At 46.2% G+C, this 21,050-nt stretch overlaps 1 protein-coding gene across 2 annotated transcripts in view; it reads right to left on the reverse strand.

Moving 5' to 3' along the window:
* Window positions 1–621: 621 nt before the first annotated feature.
* Window positions 622–21,050, reverse strand: part of abca2 (ATP-binding cassette, sub-family A (ABC1), member 2) — a 75,780-nt gene continuing 55,351 nt past the window's right edge. For both annotated transcript variants that reach the window (XM_064354436.1, XM_064354435.1), the window contains exons 23-49: window positions 20,593–20,789; window positions 19,734–19,913; window positions 18,928–19,136; window positions 18,415–18,535; window positions 17,194–17,472; window positions 16,545–16,763; window positions 16,328–16,430; window positions 14,791–15,116; window positions 13,707–13,920; window positions 13,491–13,596; window positions 13,199–13,310; window positions 12,909–12,969; window positions 11,856–12,030; window positions 10,861–10,976; window positions 10,287–10,434; window positions 10,046–10,169; window positions 9,121–9,253; window positions 8,351–8,471; window positions 7,768–7,946; window positions 7,269–7,410; window positions 6,969–7,103; window positions 6,436–6,539; window positions 6,113–6,205; window positions 5,835–5,937; window positions 4,829–4,966; window positions 4,355–4,564; window positions 622–3,973 (exon numbers count right to left, since the gene is read on the reverse strand). In XM_064354436.1, the coding sequence (XP_064210506.1) occupies window positions 3,938–3,973; window positions 4,355–4,564; window positions 4,829–4,966; window positions 5,835–5,937; window positions 6,113–6,205; window positions 6,436–6,539; window positions 6,969–7,103; window positions 7,269–7,410; window positions 7,768–7,946; window positions 8,351–8,471; window positions 9,121–9,253; window positions 10,046–10,169; window positions 10,287–10,434; window positions 10,861–10,976; window positions 11,856–12,030; window positions 12,909–12,969; window positions 13,199–13,310; window positions 13,491–13,596; window positions 13,707–13,920; window positions 14,791–15,116; window positions 16,328–16,430; window positions 16,545–16,763; window positions 17,194–17,472; window positions 18,415–18,535; window positions 18,928–19,136; window positions 19,734–19,913; window positions 20,593–20,789 (4,084 nt within the window). In that variant the 3' untranslated portion in view covers window positions 622–3,937. The remainder of the gene's footprint in view (window positions 3,974–4,354; window positions 4,565–4,828; window positions 4,967–5,834; window positions 5,938–6,112; window positions 6,206–6,435; window positions 6,540–6,968; window positions 7,104–7,268; window positions 7,411–7,767; window positions 7,947–8,350; window positions 8,472–9,120; window positions 9,254–10,045; window positions 10,170–10,286; window positions 10,435–10,860; window positions 10,977–11,855; window positions 12,031–12,908; window positions 12,970–13,198; window positions 13,311–13,490; window positions 13,597–13,706; window positions 13,921–14,790; window positions 15,117–16,327; window positions 16,431–16,544; window positions 16,764–17,193; window positions 17,473–18,414; window positions 18,536–18,927; window positions 19,137–19,733; window positions 19,914–20,592; window positions 20,790–21,050) is intronic.

Raw genomic sequence — 21,050 nt, forward strand, 5'->3', positions numbered from 1 at the left:
TGAACTTTTGTATAGAAGTTAACCTCAATTAGTTAACAGATTAGGAAGCCATTTTGTGCTGGTACAACTTGTGAAATGACGGCCACCAAGCCAGCCATCTATTGTGGCAGTCTCTCCCTCTACTAGCACTTCCTCCGCCTCATCTGAGAATATCAGCATCAAGACTGAATGGTTTGGATGAATAATCAGTGAAAACAAAGGCTTATCCAAGGGGGATATGAGGGAGAAAGTACAATGCAGACTGCCAAAAGGAAGCACTTTTGATGAGCTGCATCAAAAGGAGAAAGAAATGTAATATCAGAGAGAGGTAGCAGGGAGTAGTTTCAGAATTGAATTAGGGAGATCATTACATGTTGGCCATCAGTTAACATTGTACCTGGAATTTTGAATAGATAAATCAGTTGCCGTTATGCTTTGTAACCTAATGAGATATTTTTATCTGTGTTTTATAAGTAGTACACCAAGTAGAGGCATATGGATATCTCCTAATACCTAATTCATATGACGGAGAAATCCAAGGGACACACTCTGCACTCTCAGTCATTCAGTCAGTCACTCTTAACAGGCTTTCATTCAGGCCTAAAGGACATTTTCCTAGGACAAACACTCCAAACACGAGCGTTAAACTCATACCTGATTTTATTATCCATTTTTTTTTGTTTTGTTTTGTTTTGTTAACTTGAAAAATATCAGATCACTTCAGCTGGAGCACAAGAGCGTGGAAACAACAAACGACCCAATCAGAAACAAGCCCAAAATTTCAAGTCAAAATATTACGTGAGAACAGTAGTTTACAGCAGAAAAAATCTTAGACATATATTCATAAAATATAAATATAAATATATTTATATTCATATACACACATATGTAGGATACATTCCAAAGCATTTGGCTCCAGAGGGAAAAAAAACCTTTTTTATCTCTAAATCAGCGAGAGATTTTTGGATGACATCAATCACTGCATGTGGTTTTTAATCAATCACATGACCCGGGGTACAACTGCTGGTGTCTGGTCCTCTTAATCATAGATTTACTTCATGATTTGCTGCAACTATTTGTTTCTGAAGCTGAAATGGCTCTGAAAAGCACCCAGTGTTATTTTATTAAGTGTTATTGAATGAAGCTCGCCACACTACCATAGAGTAAAGGCTTTCAGGGGAGGGAGGCAGCAGAGCGGGAGGTGGGGGGGGGGGGGCATATTCCAGACCATCCTAGGGGGTCATCAGGACTACATCACTGTAACACAGAGGTTCACAGAGCTCTGAGCAAAACGGAGCGTAACGGTCATGAGTAACTGAGAAAGTTTCAAAGGTTAATGTCCAAGTAGGGTTCAGTCCAAGGAAACCACCATTACTGTTATCTTTTCAAAATTATTCACAACGGCAACACAAATATTTGACAATTTGACAGAGGAAAACAAAACTGTGACGATTTTCTTAAAGTTAATCAAACCTTCTGCCAAGTTTTTGTAAAAACATTCAAGCATACAGTTTTTGTCATTCATTTCAAGAATGAACACAACGTCCCTTTGGTCATTACACATCGATTTTGTTTTTAGGAATAAGAGAATGCGAATTTGTTCAGGTTTTCACCTCTCCGGCACACATTTTGCCCCTCTATACAAAGAAAACTCCATCCTGTGCATCCTCAATCCTTTGAGGAAAATGCAATGCACATTCAACGTCACAGTCTTTCACTCCCTCTTATATAACAAAAACAAAGGAGGAAAAAACAATTATCAACCAAAAGCAAAAGGCAGAAAACAACACAAGAAGTGTTGTACTGTAACCGGGGAGTGGAGGGGAGTGTTTAACATGGACGGAATCTCGGGTTAACTATTGGTTCTCAATATGTGGGCAACTTCCTGTATACTGGTATTGCATGTAGAACAATGGAGGGTGAAAACATTTTACCTCATGTAGGGGGAGGGATTTTAAAGGACTCTCATTACTCCAAAAGTGTGCTTGTGTAAACTTTTGAGAATTAACCATAAAAACCACCACTCTGAAATATCAAGGCAATTAAAAAAAAAACAGTAAATCTTATAAAGGCTGAGTGCAAATTTCCAAGATTCAGACCCTTGGCAAGGATACAAATGCACTGCAATTTAGCTGAGTGCTTCTCCTCCATTTTTCCTGTTAGCGTGTGTGTATTTCAGTATTTGAGAAGGGGCCCCGTGTGATATCCCTGCTGTTCTGCATGTGTGGCTCTACAGGGCTTCAGTAATGCACAGGGCCGGAAGATCAGATGGGAACCACTGCTCACTTAAGAGATTCACAGTGATGTACCACAGAATACTCTTTAAAATGTGGCTGACAGTTTGGGTGTGGCCGTGTGTTGCCCTAATTTGTCGGACTGTTGTGATGTGGGCTGTGGCCTCTCTGTGCAGCATGGAGGAGTGTGTTTAAGAGACTTTAAACATCTACTGTATTGTAATGCAACCCACGGCCATATAGTAACATCATTTTTTTTAAAGTAACCTGTAAAGTGCCTTTAAAATATATTGGATCCACATGAGATTTCATCAACCGAAACTACATCACTGCAGATTTAAGAGGGCACAAGAAAATAAAGACGACAATGGCTTGATTTATTCAAAGAAAAAAATAAAGGATTCATTCAAAGTGTGTATCATTTCTGCCTCAAACCACCGACTGTGGATGAGTGTTAGTTTATATGAAAGTTAGGCCAGATGAATCTGGATTAGTTGCTGGTTGCAGGAAGACAAGCATCACTGCATTATATAAACTGCTAATGGGGAGCTTACGTTTAAGGGGCTGTGTTGTTGCAGTACCAATATACTTGTCATTTCCATTCCACCACTGGCAAGCCAATGGACCTTAGAAACAAGGTTTCCTTTTTACAACTAGATCAATTTTCAAATTATGGACAGCAAAAGGCCAAGGACCCATAGAAAAAATTAAACATAATAATAAAAGACTCGCAATTTCAAACCAGCATGCCAAAACTTTCCAATTCATAAGGTGCACACGTACATTACCACTAAAAAAATCTGTATTTTATTAAATAAACTGACATCCAACAAAAGACGTTTCCTTAGACAAAAATAGATCACTTTTCTCGCCACAGAAAGATACACTGCACCGATTTTGACTCATCTCTCCAAGTGAGTTCAAAGCATGCTTACAAGGCAAGAATCATTTTCAATCGAAGTGAACTCAAAAGGGGGTTGGACTGGTAACGCAGGCAAAATGGGGCCTAAAACTGGTTGGAAAACGAATAATACCTCTCTTTACATAAATTTACATTCATCGATATTAACAGGCTGAGCCTATCGTGGTCTGACCTTAAGGAGAATGATATGTTATTCTGTCACATCAGTGGTCATTGATGATAATAATAATAATAATAATAATAATAATAATAATAATAATAAAACCCAAAATTTCCTTTGACAACTAACCCCTGAAAAATCCCTTTAACACAATCCTCTTTGTACATTCCAACCATCCTTCAAACAAAATTCAAAAGTCGAACGCAGATTCTAAACATCCCGTTAAAAATTCTTAGCATTCTTGCAGGAGCAGAAAATAACCAGAGCTAGGGCGCTCCCATTTTACAGTTCCCCCCCCCTACACGTGTGGACGGGAAGGGGGGTGGGGGGTGGGTTAGAGAGGGGCTGAATTCGGACGCCCTTCCTCCCCCTGTCCCCTTCTCTCCAGCGTATCTTTCATTCTGACTGGGGCTGTCCAGCGAATGCCACCTGTCTCTCTCCAAAGGTTTTTGACGTCTCGCAGGGAAGCAGCACGCTACTCTTTGCACACAGACAGCGGGACTCCCCTCCTGGCCCGAAAGAAACCCTCGTTTGTCCTCTGGCTCACGCCCCGAAACCTTCCCTCTCTCGTTCAGGAGTCAAACAGATCCCTGTGCAGCGGGCCACTTCTCTCTCCCTCTTTTGTCTGCCGGTGGCCATAGTTCAACAGAGAGTGTCTGTGTTGAAAGACAGCTGCACCTGATTTAAAGACAAGGAGAAACACAACAAAACTCAAAACAAAAACTCGAGACTCGTTTTTCAAGAAAAAAATGGAAAATGTCAACATTTATGAAGCGTAACAATCATTCTGCCCTAGAAGGATTGCTTAATGGAAAATTTCAGCCCAGTTTGTTTATCGCATGTTATTACTTGAGTTTATGTTTATTGAGAAAAAGCAAATATAGCCTGATTCATTTTTTTTTAGGCTTTAATGACCTGGTCTTGCATGGCAAAACCAAACTTTCATTTTGATTGGCCAAACTGTCTTCACAACTGAGAAAGCAGCAGTTCTCAGCCCTGGAGGACTGTGATTTCAGTAACAGGGATATAGACTGTATACATCCCCCATCCCGCTCTCACCCTTTCTTCTTCAAAACTGATCAGTCCTTCATCATCGTCGCTCTCGAGCTCCTCTGGCTCCTCGCTAACAAGGGCGTTCAGCTCGGTGTTGGCGGGCCGGGGTCTGAGCATGCTCAGTATGCGCTGCAGTGGCGACTGGCCACCACCAGAGGGAGAACTCTGTTGCTGCTCCAGGTTATCGCTTTGCTTTTTGGCAAAATTCACAAATACCTGAGAACGGGAGGCACAGAGACGGGTCTTAAATACAGGCGTGCAACTACAGAGAACAAACACAAAAATAGAGGCATGCAAGCAAGTGGAACGCCAAAGAAGTGAAGAGATAGACAGACTGGGAAAGAGGCAGGTAGAAAGAGAAGGCAGACATAACACAGGCAATAAAGGTAGAAGACTAAAGAGGCCGGTGAACACAGGCCGAGGCCCACAGACAGGTATGCAGGTATGCAGGGTCGGAAGGACAGACAGAAACACACTCACGTTGTCCAGTGTGGTCTGACTGACAGAGTAGTCTTCGATGCCCAGCACTTCCACCACCTGCTCCATCTTGCTGAAGACCTGAGCCAGGGAAATGCGCTCCGACTTGAGCTGGTATTGTACCTTAGTGTGGTGCCGCTCCTGGGGATGGGGGTTAATGGTGGAGAACATGAGGAAATCCATAAAATGTACAGTTAAGTATTGTTTTGAAAAGAACAGCAATAGCTCTGGAAAAAAAATTCAAACTAAAGACTGGTGGTTATTCATTAAATTTTGTGACAGTTTAATTGAAGTGATAAAGACTAACAGCATCAAACGCTTTCATCCTCCCGTTCATGGCCTACCACAGGTTTTTTATTTTTCATATTTCATATTTCTGGTGTTACCACTGGGTGCTACAATGAAAGCATGGCTGATTAAAGTAATACCTACTAGTGGTGTTAGGAATGTACACAGCATAAATCACATGGAAATGTTCAATTTTGGGACCAAACAGCAGGATGATTTCAGTCTGATGACTTTATTCTTTAGTTTTTCTATTTTCTACATGTAGAGTTTATTTTGGTTTTCATTACCTGCTAGTAATTTTAAAAGAGGAACAAAATACTGGTAAGTGGACCACTAACCTTAGGAAATGGGCATGAAGAGTACTATTTTCAAATAACCCCCTGAAATGTAATGTATATAGTCTCACCTATATCTTTCACCAATATGGAAAGATAACTGAAATTGTAGTTTATGAAATATGAATTGTAGTTTATGAGTTCATCACCCAGTAACCTACACAATGTCTATGATCTTCACTGAGGTAATCAGGCCAAGAAATAACTACTGACACAGCGGTGCCAGGCCATGCAAATAGCTCCAGCCATTCAGCAGACCTGTAAATGCACTATTTCTCACCATACACGGCACATGCTAAACCCTACACTAATCCCCCACTTTTTGTTCATGTTTTCTCTCCAACCCTGAAAAGCCCCCAATGTTGACCTCATTCAGGGGAGCATACCTTCAAAATGGCCTCCGGGAAGTTCCTGTTGAAGAATCTCACCACCTCCTTCACGCTGCCGCTGGTCTTGGTCCGCACCGTGATCATGTAGCCATCCCCAAACCTGAGAGACAGGGATGGAGGGAGAGGGGACAGTGCAAACAAAAGAGAGGAAAAGCAAGATTGAAAAAGGAGTAGAAAAAAAGATACTGAACTTTTATGAAAGCAGAAAGATTTGGCCCAGGCGCCGTCTCGGTTGAGGGTACGACTTGCAGTGTTGAATTCCGCCAGCTTCTCACCTGTTCTTTAGGTGTTGAATGCTGCCCAGGCACTTGAACCTCCCGTTCACCATGATGCCCAGCCTCGTGCAGAGAGCCTCACACTCCTCCATGCTGCAGAGAGAGAGAGAGAGGCCACAGGCCACATCACAACAGCCCGACCAATCAGGGCAACACACGGCAGCACACATTAACCAGCTGTCCTTCTCCTGAACATTAGTTCATAACATGAACAGCTACACAGGTTACCCACCTCTGTAGACGGATAAGATGTAAGCTTTTAAAGTCTATGAAAGGGTGCTGACTGTGCAGAAAATAAACTGAGGCGTCATGTGACGTCTCACCTGTGTGACGTCAGCACCACGGAGCGTCCCGTCTTGATGATGTCGAGGATAAGGTTCCACAGGAAACGGCGGGCCTTGGGGTCCATGCCCGTGGTGGGCTCATCCTGAAAGACACAGAGCGGGAGAGACCTATCAGAGCCGAGTCCATGATGAATCCATGATGAAATGTGATTGAACAGTTGAGTCCCAGCAATTCAGGAATTTAACATCTGATCAACAGGTTGAGGCATTGGGATTCACACGTGAACATGGCTGCAGTTACATACAACTGGGCATTCCAAATTAGTTTGGTAATTGGACATGCTCGGCCATGTTGGGCAAAAAAATGCCAATCACATGGAAAGGAGAAACAGTGTATGTACTTGTTTTGTATGCTTTTTCTCCCAATCTCTATACCTCTTTTCCCCACGTGTGAATGATCGTGTGGAGGTTTTTTCCACTCCTAGTCTTACCTTCTGTTGTTTTGACAGTAAAGGTTGTTCAATTAAGTTCAATTCAAAATTAAGTTTGCTCCATCATCCTCTCTCACTCACCAGAAAGATGAGGGAGGGGTATCCAATGAGAGCGATGGCAGTGGAGAGTTTGCGCTTGTTTCCCCCGCTGTAGGTCCCTGCTGGTTTGTCCGCATACTTGGACAGCTCCAGCTTCTCTAGAGCCCACTGCACAACCTGGAGACAGAGGAAGAGGGATAAGGTTGGGAAAATGGGAGGAGAGAAAGAGGCAAAAAAAGAAGAGACGGAAGGGAGAGGGAAGACAGTCAAAAAAGTGCAGTCTGTCCAAGACTAAAAACTGCACCAAAACTGATGCCACTCAGGCTGGGCGTGGTCTCTCACCCGCTCCTCGTCCTTCCAGGGGATACCCCTGAGCCGGGTATAGAGCTCCAGGTGCTCCCTGGCCGTGAGGTCCTCGAACAGGGCGTCAAACTGGGGGCAGTACCCGATGCTCTGCTGCACCCGTAACAGCTCCCGCAGTATACTACAAACAGAGACACAGCGAGGCTTAGAAACGCTGAGCGCACAACACAGGAAACAGGAAATAAATCAGCCAGCAGCTTAATCAGGCAAAAGCTTAATTACTGCACAGAGCATATGCCGGAGAATATTGAAGGCACGTTAAATTATCACATAGGGCAATGAGGTCTAAGAATCTCAAAGACATTTATCTCATAGTGCGTCTGAGAATCTCAAGAAACCTTCAGGCTAGTGAAGGTTAAAACTCCACTGAAGCTCAGCTGAATTGCAAACATGCTCACCCACACACCCATATAAAAATCCTCACACCCTCACCCAGATACCACCCCCCCCCCCCCCCCCACCCTAGTTCCCAGCATACCTGTGTCCCCCGATGAAGGCCTCTCCCCCCGTGGTGCTCACGTCTCCGGTCAGCATCTTAAACGTGGTGGTCTTCCCTGCTCCGTTCACCCCCAGCAGGCCGAAGCACTCCCCCGGACGCACCCCCAAACACAGGCGGTCCACGGCCAGGATGCGCCCCATCTTCCGCGACTTGTACACCTGACAGGAAGTGATGCGTTTCAGAACTAGCTTATGAAACAGAATGTGAGTTAGGTGTCCTCATCAGTTATGAAACGGGAATGTCCGCTTCAGCTCTCGGCCTATCAGGCCCTGCCCCCTCCCCTTTTTTATTGGATAGGATGCTGTATAATTACAGTTACAGTTAAAAAGGCACAGTTATTCAGTCTAAATTTGCTTATGCACGTATACTAGTCCATGACCGATATTACAATTGCTCCTTTAACAGCTGAGTGTCATGTCTATGGAGTTTAAGGATCAGGAGATTTAAGAATAATTCCCTCAACAGTGCAACTGCTCAGTACCCTTTTGGATCTGAACATTCACACCCTTCTGGTTTAAAAGTTCTGTAGGTAAATTTGACTCCGTGCGGCCACGGTCCAGACCTTGGTTAGGTTCTCGATCTTCAGCATGTCGTTGTCGGCGTCCCCCCTGAGCACCCGCCGTCTCTCTCGGGCCACGTCCATGTCGTCGTCCTCCACGGGCTGGCTGCTCACAGGGATCCTCCTGCAGGGGGACGTACAGGGCTCAGCGAGGAGGGGGAGGGATGCCTCCTCCCCCACAGCGGCTCTTTATTTAAATCTGTACTTTCTGTTTATAGCAATACCAGCCTACACTACCCACCAACAATTAATTCTGTACTTTCTGTTCATAGCAATACCGGCCTACACTACCTACCAGCAATGAACTCTGTACTCTCCGTTTAAAACAATACCAGCCTACACTACCTACCATCAGTTAATTCTGTACTTTCTGTGTCTATCAATACCAGCCTACACTACCTACCAGCAATTAATTCTGTACTTTCTGTTTATAGAAACACCAACCTACAGTACCTACCAACAATTAATTCTGTACTCTGTTTATGGCAGTACCAGACTATACTAATACTCACCAGAGAACATAAAAAACATGCAAACCTTGAATTGTGTAATTACACACACACACAAACAGACACACACACATACACAGGCATATGTAAAAGTACACCCATGCATACAAGCGACATACACCAGAACATATAGCACACCCATTCTCCCAGATTTACATGCATGCATGTACGCATACATACAAAAACACATACAGTAAGCAAGCCAGCATGCAAACATATGCAGACAAGGACAGACATTACACACACACACACACACACACTCACTGTGGTTTCCTCAAGAAGTTGTACTGGCACATGATGGTGATGAAGAAGCCCACGAAGCCTTCAATTGTCATGGCAACCAGCCCCCGGGTGACGATGTCCCACTCAAATGGTGACTTCATCTTGTCAAACTGACCTGCAGGAGCCGAGGAGGAGAAAGGAAGAGAGAGGAGTAGAGAAGCAGAGATCGGATGATTGGTGGACTCTTTGTTTTATGATTTTACCTTTTTTAAAAACGGACAGGTCAACTGATAACTCAGTTTAACCCAGGGAATTAAAATGGGTGGGGGTTACGAGGGATTGTGCAGCCAATCAGCTGTTGGAGGATGATAAGTGATAGGTGGCTGTAAGTGGACAGCCAGGTTTGTGGGACCAGTACACCAAGGTAAACATCCCTCAAAAAGTGTCAATGACAACATTAATGTATCATCTAAAAGTCCAAGCAAGAACGCCCCCTACTGGCCCACCAACACTAACTTGGTTTGTGAGCAAGTGCAAGAGAAAGGAAAGACATGGAAAAGTGGAGAGAAACAGACAGACTGAGAGATGGTATGAGCAAGAGAGAAGAGTAGTGTGACAGAGGTGCAGAGATTAGAGAAGGGGAGGAAATATGAGCCTGAGAGGGATGGAGAGTTGTATGAATGAGAGGGATGAGGGGATGATGTGATGGAAAGACCAGAAGGAGAGGCATGCATGTGAAACAAAACGGACAGAGTGTGAGAAAGATATAGAGATGGTATGAGTGTGAGATGGAGAAGGAATTTAAGTCCTGTGGGAGCAAATTGATCTTTCTTGCCATGGCATTTGCTGATTGCAAAACCTGTGGGAAAATTGGAGTTGGTAAGAAAGTAAAGATGTGGGAGAGATAGAGAGATGGATTGAGTGTGAGTTGGAAAAGGGAGTGTGGGTACTGTAGGATCACACTGACCTATCTTGGCGTAGTACTCGTTGATGTATTCGTTGTAGGCCATTTCCATCAGACCGTGTCCCAGGTTGTAGTTGGGGAAGATGAGGAAACAGGACTTCAGATAGCTGTTCACAAGCTTCAAGTCCTAAGGAACAGGAAATGACAAAACGATCCATAATCTGATGCAGTGTATGCGTCGGGGTGGTATGAGTGTGAGGCGTGGGAGTGTGAGATTCACATGCACGCGCGAGCAAATCGCCACCTTGTCGTGCTCGAAGAGCTGCAGCAGGAAGGTGGCCACCGTGGCGGTGATGCCGATGAAGAGGTTGATGACGATGAGGAAGACGTAGGCCGTGCTGGGCACCTCGAACCAGAAGGAGGCCGGGTACATGATTGGTGTAATTGACCAGCTGGAGGGGGCAGAAGGAGAAAATCAACACAACATCACCCAGGCAACACTCTTCGTGCCACCCTAACACCTGGACATAAAATACCCTTTTTCAAATAACCCCACTGCCCAGACACACTCCCTCAGCATTCAGTACACTACCATCTGCGTGCTGTCTACAAGAGAGCCAAGTAATGGATGCCTACACGCAAAGTGAAAAATGAGCAGAGCAGATTACAGCTTTTAAATTCCTCTCTATAAAATGCAATGCTCCAATGTAGGCTGTTGTCTCACAAGAGGATATAACCAGAAACAGCATCAGCGTGACAAAAATCTCATTATATTCAATTTTTTCTCTCATTTCTCTTCTTTCATTATTTTGTTCTGTTCCGCCTGCTTCCTGCTGGAAGGCCGCCCTGTCCCCGGGAAGGTTTGAAGCCACACCCACCCGTACAGGAGGAAGAGCGAGAGGACTGCGGGGAAGTTGGTGGGGGAGGTGTAGGCGGGCAGGTCGAACACGAACAGGATGAGAACGCAGCAGGTGGCCGGCACCAGGTAATTCAGCTGAGAGAAAGAGCCGGAGAGAGTGTGTGAGTTCTGTACACTCCCTCACGCAAACACAACCACACACTCACTAACAGCACCTATACAGGTATGCATTGGTATACTATATGCCAGGGGTCCTCAATCTTTTCCAGACAGGGCCGGTGTGGGTGCAGGGTTTTGTCTCAACCAGGCAGTAACACACCTGATTCTACTAATTGAGGTCCTTGGCACAGACTCTAGAGGTTGATTAGTAGAAGCAGGTGTGTTACTGCTTGGTTGGAACAAAAGCCTGCACCCATACCGGCCCTTTGTGGATAAGATTGAGGACCCCTGCTATATGCAATACACAGCATGTGCTAGTAATGTGCGAGTTTGAGTTCACATACTGACACACTATTATATACACATAAATGTAGTTTGCAACATTGCCAAATAAAATCAGAAAGCATTATTTTTGGACAAACTTTCTACTCCAATAGTGACAACATTAAAGCAACACATCATGAGTGTAAACCAGCCCTCAGCGGACAGGCTGACCAACAATACAATCACAAACAGGGTTAATCACATCATTAAAACAGTGGTTCTGCACTGCTAACAACGAGTAAGCATTCATCTGGACACACACACACTACACACACACAAACACATGACACACACACACCAGTACAACACACCCCAGCGCAAGCGCTGACAACACTCACATCATAACAGTACTTCAGACACACCTGCATTACAAACCAGAATGGTCAACGCCAAGCACACAGAGTACACACATCCCTGCGCACACACACACACAACAACACCACACAGCATACACACACACACACACACACACACACACACACACACACACACACATACACACGCAAACACGCACGCACAGTTTCCCCTCACCATGTCCCAGATGTAATTGGCCAGCCAGTAGATGACAGGGTCACAGCCGCTGACGAACTGCAGGTGCTTGGCCTTGGTGGATTTCTCCGCCACCAGGAAGACCACAAAGCTGGCCGGCACAAAGGACATGGCCACGATGATGAATATGGCGATCACCACGTCCGTCCCCTGCAGCCTGGAGTGGAGGGAAAGAAGAAAAGAGGGAAGAGAGGAGAAATTACCACATTCTCTTCAGATGGTAGGATGAAAAAAAACGCAGGGCCAAGTTACATTAAATAATTTAGTGAACATTGCGCAGCATAGAGCTGGTTTAACTTGTGCGAGCTAAGATAGCCAATATTGTTTGTTGTAACTTCATTTTGATATCAACAGCAGGCCTTGATTTTGCAAGTTATCATTAATGACTCATAGACAGTGCCGTGTGTGTGAGTAACTTTTTTGCCAACATTTTTTGTTGAGATATGAACATAATGGAGAAAAAAGCTTAAAGAATCCTTAACTGGATTATTCAGCTGAAGATCAGAGAGTAAATAAAATAATGACCTTCATCCTGTCACATTGCAAGGTTATCCTTCAATATTTAAATGACATAATAGCACACAAAGCTATGGTGGTATCTAATCCTATGCAATAGCAAGGAAACCCTGATCCCTGTCCCTTTGCCATTTTATTGTCCCGGCTTTGACACACAGCCATTCTGGCTTGGGCCTGAATGAAGTCAGCCAGGCATGCAATGTCCTTTAGTCAGGCCTGTAATGTTTAGAGCCAGAGCGAACAAATGCAGTTGTTAAAATCAAGGGCAAGATTTATGACATTACTAAAATATTATTACTGAAATGTATTTCAACACTATAAAGATGCTGGCCTTCATCACTGGAAAACTGTTTATATTTCCTGACCAAACAGATATTATTTACATAATATTCCCGCTCTCCTTCGCGTGAAGGAGAGAAGAAAAGAAATAATAATAAGAGGAAAGCTAGGAGAGAGACAGAGAAAGAAAAGAGAGATAGAGAAGGAGAAAAAGGGGTGGGGGTGGGGATGGGAACTTACAGATAGTCCAGTGAAAGGCTGGCACTCGTCCTGTTCATGGGGTGATTGGTCACTGTGATCCCTGCATGTGCACAAACACACACACACACCTTCTTATCTCTAGCACATACTCAGAAAAGCTAATAGAGAAATTAATTCAGTAGTCCTATCATCTTCACCTTTAAACAAAGGATATTGATAGAATGCAATACAAACCACATTAAATGACATGTCATATTCACACAAACACACAAACAAACACAGACACACACACACACACACAAAGCCTGCCAAGTTCAGCCATTTCTGACCGTATGCAGCAGGGTTGCCCTTTCCCGCGGGCAGGTTGGCACGCAGAATAGCATTGTTGAGAACATTCAGATAGGTGGGCATGCTGTGGTAACCTTTGTTATTGTACAGCACCTATGGAGAGAGAGAGAGAGAAAGAGAGATGCAAGGTAAATAGAATGTGGAGAGAGTGGGAGAGAGACAGACAGCGCACAGTCAAAAACCGTGCTTGCTGCTGTACACATTACAAATACTCCGGGTTCAGTCTGACACACACACAAACACACGTACAGACACACACACACACACACACACCTGCGCCGATCGCCGCACCGCAATTTTGCGGACCATGGGCGGAGTCTTCCTGCCAAAGGACGCCGGGATGGATTTCTGGATGTTCCCCACCGTGAGCCCACCGTACCTTTAGGGGGCGAGAGAGGGCGTGTCAGCGTCCGTGGCCTCGCGTGGCCCCGCCCACAAGCCCTTTTTAACCCCTCCCCCAGGCCGCTCTGCCCTCCGGAGCCCGCCCACCTGTGCAGCCGCACCCGGTCGGAGGTGTACAGCAGGTACTCGGACACGTTGCGGCCCGTGACGTCCACCAGGATGTCCCCCGTGACCACCTTCATGAGGGGGGGCCGCCCCCCGACCCCGCTGGGGCAGGAGAACCCCGTGCCCTGCATGGAGCAGATGCAGCGGACCGGCTCGTGGATGGACAGGGGCAGCGCGGGGGCCGACGTCACCATCTCTAAAGGGACCAATGGGGAGAGGGTGAGCTGGGAGCAGACCTAGCTCAATTAAAAATGAACGTGCTTTTTAAATGCTTTTTTAAATGCATTATCTCCACCGTTCGGAACGCAAAATACCGTATGCATCAGCGCTCACTGTTGCAGTCTCCCCAATCGATCAGAGCCTCAACCAAAAACTAGGGCACCGCAGTGAGTCATACCATTTTAGAAGCTTCCGCTCATGAAAATTGATGTGCGCTAAGTGGAAAAATAATTTTGGATCTGCTAACAGAGGTGCATTAGTGTGCTCCTAAAATTTTCAACTTTAAACCACTTGTATTCGTAGGCCTGTCTCATCAACCTCCTCCGATGACTCGGCAGGCAAGCAAGCAATCTCCTCCAAAGTGGGTGCTGCTTATTTTCACGATAACTGCAGGTTCAATACAGATGGGCCACTGCTCCTTTATCCTAAAGCAAATAGCTACCTGAATATCTACAGTGAAACTCAAAATGCATCAACAGAAGCTCCCCAGAAACAAAATCCACTGAGAAAATGAATAATTTAGAGCACCACACAGCTGAGACTCCTGTTGTTATTTCTGAGGAATAATTGCTTTCATTTTAGATTAATGGATTTATATTTTCTTATTTTTAAATTCAAAGGGCAAAACAGAACTGGGCTTGTAAGCATAAGGAAAAAGGCTATTGTTTAAAATTCTTAACCTGAAATCCTTCATGGGATATCAAGCTGTGAAAATGGATGATGCATAAAAAATGATGCTGAATAAATAAAAAAAAGAATGAAAAATGGCAATAGCCATTATGCATATCGACACCTGAAGAGCAGATGAGATCCACTCTACCGGACTGACGTGAGAGCCGGGACTCACCCCGCACGGTGGTGGAGGGGCCGGCGGTGTAGTTCCACGTCCCGTCCTCGAACCCCGGGTCGGGGTCGTCGGAGGGGGCCGGCGAGGGGGGAGGGGGCACGAAGTTGGACAGGGGCACGCCCTGGGTGAAGGAGTCCAGGCACATGGAGTCGAAGTAGCGGGCGGCCAGCGTCTTGGAGTCGTTGGCGCTGGGGTTGAGGGTCTGGGCCAGCTGGTCCAGCGTGCTGTTGAAGGGCGTCTTCAGGACGCAGGTGGCGCCCACGCCCGAGGGCAGGCGCAGGGTGTTGACGATCTTCTGGGGGCTGGCGTCCGGGGACAGCTTGCTCCTGTCGAGGGGGAGGCAGGCGGTTGCGGGTCAACGGACAGAGTGACCTGAGGGAGCACCTCAGATCACTGAAAAACATGCTGACGCGGCAAAAACCAAAGAATAAGTTAATCAAATATAAGACTAAAGTATTTTAGTCTTATATTTGGCTTGTATTTAGACTTACACATTTCTATTGCATTTTTGCTAAATATGACAAAAATATTTGCCAATGAGGTGAGAGTTTTACTTGTTTCAAGATTTGCCTAAGGGGTAAGACAATTTCCCTTGACAACCAAAAAGTAACCTAAAACAAGGTAATATTTTCTAGTGGAGAGAAAAAAATAAGATTTTACGTCTCATTACAAGACTGATACAGTTGTTAATTCAAACTGTTTTGCAGCGAAGAACTGTGTTCAGAAGGATCAGTACTGTTTACAATGAAAAGGACTGCATTTACCATCATGAAGACAGTGTTCAGAAGAATAAAAACGGTTTAGGCTAGTGAAAACTGTTTACACTAGGGAAAGCTGTGTTCGAAATAGTAAAAAACTGTTTAGAATCATGTGGACTATGTTTAGAAAGGTAAAAAGAACTGTTTAAAACGAAGAGGACTTTGTTTACATTGGTAAAGACTGTTTGCAGCAGTAGTAACTGTTCACAATGAGGACTGTGTTTACAACAGTGAAGTCTGTGTTTGAATTAGTAAGAACTGTTTACAATGGGGACTGTTTACAATAGTGAAGAATGTGTCTGGAATTGTAAGAACGGTTTAGAAGCACAATGACTGCATTTAGAATACTAACCACCACTTTGAACGAACAGGCCTCTGTTTAGATAAGTGGGAGCTGTTTATAATGACAACGACTGTGTTATAGAATGGTCAGTGTTGTTTTCGAACGATTTAGAAGTACTGCACATACTGTAAACAAGAGTAAAAACGGTTTAGATTTCGGACCGTAGAGAACGCGTGCTCGCTGATTAGAATACTGAGGATCGCGCTATGGCGCGAACAGAAGCGTTTTTCACTGTGTTTAGAAATGCAATGCCTGAATTCAGAACTACGGTGAGTGTTCAGAATTCTAATAAACGACTCCCTTTGTCTGCATTTCTGCGAACGATGCAACTGTGTCACGTTGCCATTGTGTAACTCTGTCTGTGTGACCACGTGACTGTAAGAGCGTGTGAAAGCTGTCTGTGCGACCGTGCGAGAGGCGTGCCCTGCCGTCTGACCTGTACTGCGCCCGGTCCTCGTTGGCGTAGGGGATGAAGTTTCCTCGGGGTTGGGTGTAGTTATGGTACTGGGAGGGGGACAGGATCAGGGGCGGCAAGTCTCCTGTGGAGGGGAAAAGCGGAAGTCACTGAAGCTGAACTCCACCTTCCACACGCAAACAGACGGCGCCTTTCTTTTCAAAAAGGATAGGAACTGAGAGTTCCCATGGTCTCTCACCGATCTCGGGCACGGAAAGGGCGACGGTCATGGCGACGCAAACGAAGAAGGCGGGCAGCAGGATCTGGGAGAACAGGCCCTTGGTGTTCCTCTTGGCGCAGTGGAACCTCTTGACGATGAGGCCGTGGAACTGCCGTAGGCGGAGCCACCAGCCCTCCAGCTCAAAGCTGCCCTGGCCCTCCAACACAACCGTGTCCGGAGAGGGGTCCTCGGTATCAGCTGGGGGGGGGGAGGGTGGTCAAAGTGCGTTCACATTCCATCTTATTCATTGGAATTACAATCATTTGTCCATCTCACACACTGTGATAAAAGACATTCTCTTAAAGGAGGTCCAAACCCTGTGTTATCTCACCAGAATGCCAAACCCTGGTCCTGGAGATCTACCCTCCTGCAGGTTTTTTATTCCAACTCTCATTCAACAGCTAGAGATCTTCTTGAGCTGCTAATTAGTAAAACCAGGTGTGCCAAATCAGGGCTGAAATGAAAACCTACAGGATGGTAGATCTCCAGGAACAGGGTTGGCTGCCCTGGTCTATCCCATGCCTTTCTCGTAGTCACTCATAGAGCTAATGACCCGCATGCTATCTGTCTCTCACAGTGAGATCAGCAAAGATCAGTCCTAAAGTTTCCACCCCCCTCCAATTCTCACCCTGCAGGCTGGCTGAGTCGGGGTCCTGGCCGTTGTCGAAGAGGGGGCAGTAGTCTCCGTAGAAGTCAGCGTAGAGCCCCCCCTCATCCCCCCGTACGGAGCCAAGAGAGGAGCCGGAGCGCAGGGACCCCTGGCTCTGGCTGAGCCGGGAGCACATGACCAGGTTACTGAGCTCCACCTCCGGTCTCATCACACCCCCTTGTGGCTGCGCCTCGCACTGCGTCCCCGCCGGACAGGAAGCGGGCTTCCCCACGGAGGAACCAGGCGAATCTTTCATGTCTTCAGGGGGGAAAGTGTTACACCCGTGAGTGACAGGGCACGGCAAGCCACAAACACGCCAAACTCGGTCGAAGCTGCTGGCGACCGGCCGAGAGTTTGGTAAACACGAACACTTTCCTGTCCCGTGAAAGACGAGGGGTGATCGTTTCATCACGAACGAACTACAATTGGCTGGCGAGACTGAAACCAAAAAACTGAGCCAGTCTGCCAAAAAAAACAAAAAAAAGACTGCTGGTCAGATCCCAGCAAAAGAAAAAAGAAAAACAGAAAAAAGTGGGCACATTAAGATCTCTTCTACCAACATATCACTGTCTGCCTTAGATTCCTAAATGGAGTTTGGCAAACCATATGAGAAAAAGTAGCTTGGAACAGTGGAAACTGTTTGATTGAAGATGATAGCCGTAATAGCAGGACAGGCGTGGAAGGGCCATGTGTATTAGGGACAGAAAAACCAAACAAACATTACAGCCACATCAAGACAAAAACCTCTCTCACTACTATCTATCATGATACAATTAATAAATGTTTTTTTCCTCCAGAACATACAGGCTTTTCATCTTTTGACAGCTCATTAAGCACCTAATAAATTACAGGCAATCTCAAGTTAAAAATGCTTCATGACTACATTTTATTGTTACACTTGTACCTCTACAGCGCTACATAAATTACCCCTGGACTCACAACGAGTTGGCTCCCTTGTCCTTCCAGAAACTTCCCTGAAACAGCTGGCAGAGCTTCCGATCTATACAGAGCTCTTGTGCAATGTGTAATAATTTCTCTGGGGGCATCCCAGTGAAATGACCTATGTTAAATCCACTCCAACAGAGTCTATATGAATTCACTAAGGATTTAATGTTTACTATGAGAGTAAAATACCCTAGCTGAGCTAATTTAACACCGGACATTTCACTGTGCATTGGTCTGCCTCCTCCCTCCCCTCACCAGCATCGCTGTTCTCCAGAGACTGGTCCTCCTCGGACACTTTGAGGAAGACCTCCTCCAGCGTGGTGTCCATCACCCCAAAGCTGGTGAGGGCCAGACTGTCCAGGTTCCGCTCCAGGGCCTGAGATACAAACACAGAGATGACGACTGTGGATTGACCACCACATGGTAGCTGTAGAACACAGCAGAGATCGTTCCAGTATAACGGTTTCATATAGAGTTCTGCTACTTCTCGGTCTCCGCCCTCCATGTTCTGTCCTATCTCTACTCACCCAGCCGTTCCTGGCCACACCCACATTGTCTCATCTTCCATCCTAAGGCCCGTACCTCAGTCCACAAACTTACCATCGCCATCTTAATTTCCTTCCCTCTAGCCACCTTTCACCTTTCCCCTTGCTCAACTGTTGCCCTCTTAAAAAATACCTGTAATTTCCATGAAACCAGAATCTCTTTTAGTTTCTCTCCCATTCTGTCCCACCATTTTTTTCGTGTCCCCCCCCCTCCCCCCCGCACCTGGAAGAGCCTTTCGAAGCAGCCCTTCTTCACCGCCTCGGAGGGCAGCACGTAGGACAGCTCGGTGTTGGTGTCGGACACCAGCATGCAGGAGGCCACGTACTGCCGGATGAACTGGGTGACGTGGGCCTCAGAGCAGGGCGACAGGGAGGAGGGCGGGGCCGGGGGCGAGGACGGGGACACCGAGGGGGGGGGCTGGCTGCCCGGGTCTGAAACAAAAAGAGAGAGAGCTTCACTTTATTTTAAACTTCAAAAAAGGAAACTTTTATATAATCGAGAAAAAGAGGGAAATTACACTCATACTAAATATAAAACGTTAAAACAAAACAACAAAACCGACCAAAACAAAATTATACAAGAAAACACAGACTCAATTTCGTTTAACATGTAGTTCTCCGTCAGCTATTTGTTACAGCACTGTTAATAGAAAATTTACTGCAAGGGTTAGTGCTAAGTTTGTAGACAGCAAATACAAAAAATTAAAAAATGCATGTTATAATGGCTACACAATCAGGATGCAAGAGGGTACTCAGCTTTGTGCAACTTCTGAGAAATGGCTAGAGAGGGGAGAGGAGAGGAGGGAGGGAGGAAGAGAGAGAGAGAGGAAGAGTCGGGTGATAGTAGAAATAGAGGACAGACATGGAGACAAATTCGCAGCAGCTGATAAAAAGCTTCTGAGGGTAAGCGGCTGAGCGTATCGGTGTTGGGGAACGGTGTGGAAGCGAGATCGAGGGGCGGATAACGCGCAGAGCGGTCAGAGGGGAGCGGAGCAGGGCCCGGAGCGGGGGCGCCGGGGCCGCACTGACCGTTGCCGTGGGAGTCGCTCTGCTTCTTGACCAGCGTGAGCTTGTAGCCGTCGCCGTAGGTGGACTTGAGGAAGAGCGGCGAGCCGCAGCACTTGAGCTTGCCGTGGGAGATGACGGCGATGCGGTCGCCCAGGAGGTCCGCCTCGTCCATGTGGTGCGTGGACAACAGGATGGTGCGGCCTGCACACCGAGGAGGGGAGGGAGGGACAGGGGGAGCAAGACACAGAAAGAGAGAACAAGAGAGAGAGAGAGATGGAAAGAGAGAGAGAGACACAGAGAGAGAGAGAGAGGGAGAGGGAGGGAGAGAGACAGAAGGAGAGCGAGAGGGAGGGAGACACAGAAAGAGAGAACAAGAGAGAGATGGAAAGAGAGAGAGACACAGAGGGAAAGAGAGGGAGAGGGAGGGAGAGAGAGAGACAGAAGGAGAGCGAGAGGGAGATGCATTCTGGGTTACAGGTCCTGCAAGACGCACAAAAACTGCCCATTTTTCCTCAGAGAGGACCTGGGTTTGCAGAGCAATGGCAGAATAATTCACTGGTGGAAGAAACAGATCCTCCGCACCGTAATTTCACGAAAAGTTTGCAAACGCTTGTGTAGCAGTTCACTGTGTTTCTCTCTGACTGTGCAACGCTATGAGAGGTGTGGGCTTGAATGGGAAAATAACTTTTTCCAAAGTCAAGGTGAAGATAAAATCCTAGGAAACTGAACAAAACGTTTGTTTAGTTTGCTTGGTTCACTGGTTCTGTCCATACACTGTGCACACACAGGTACACACAGAACTAGCGGGGAATGATCTTTCCTGATCCGCCTCTGTATTTAGAGAAGGCGATACCCCCCACTCACTCGCCCCCAACCTCACCTTGTTTGTATTTGAGGATGAGGTCCCAGATGGCCCGGCGGGCGTAGGGGTCGACCCCGGCCGTGGGCTCGTCCAGGATGACTGCGCGGGACCCCCCCACGAAAGCGATGGCCACCGACAGCTTCCTCTTCATCCCCCCGGACAGGGTCTGCACCAGGCAGTGGCGCTTGTTGGACAGCTCCAGGTCCTCGATCATCCTGGCAACAAGCCGCACACCATACGCAGACCCATTTCATTAGTTTATTTTCCTTTAATTTATTCAGTCACACTGTTTTTGACTGCAACTTGTTCATTTACACACTGGTGGTCAGATAACCCAGACCAGCGCAACTTGAACTGAGTCGTAAAAATTAAATAAAAAGTATATATTATACATCACAGACATTCTATATAGCAACCAGATATTCAACTCTGAATTCCTCCAGTCTATCTAGAGAAGCCCATCTGAACCAGTGAAG

Source organism: Anguilla rostrata, chromosome 10 (genome assembly GCF_018555375.3).
Source record: "Anguilla rostrata isolate EN2019 chromosome 10, ASM1855537v3, whole genome shotgun sequence".
NCBI lineage: Eukaryota > Metazoa > Chordata > Actinopteri > Anguilliformes > Anguillidae > Anguilla > Anguilla rostrata.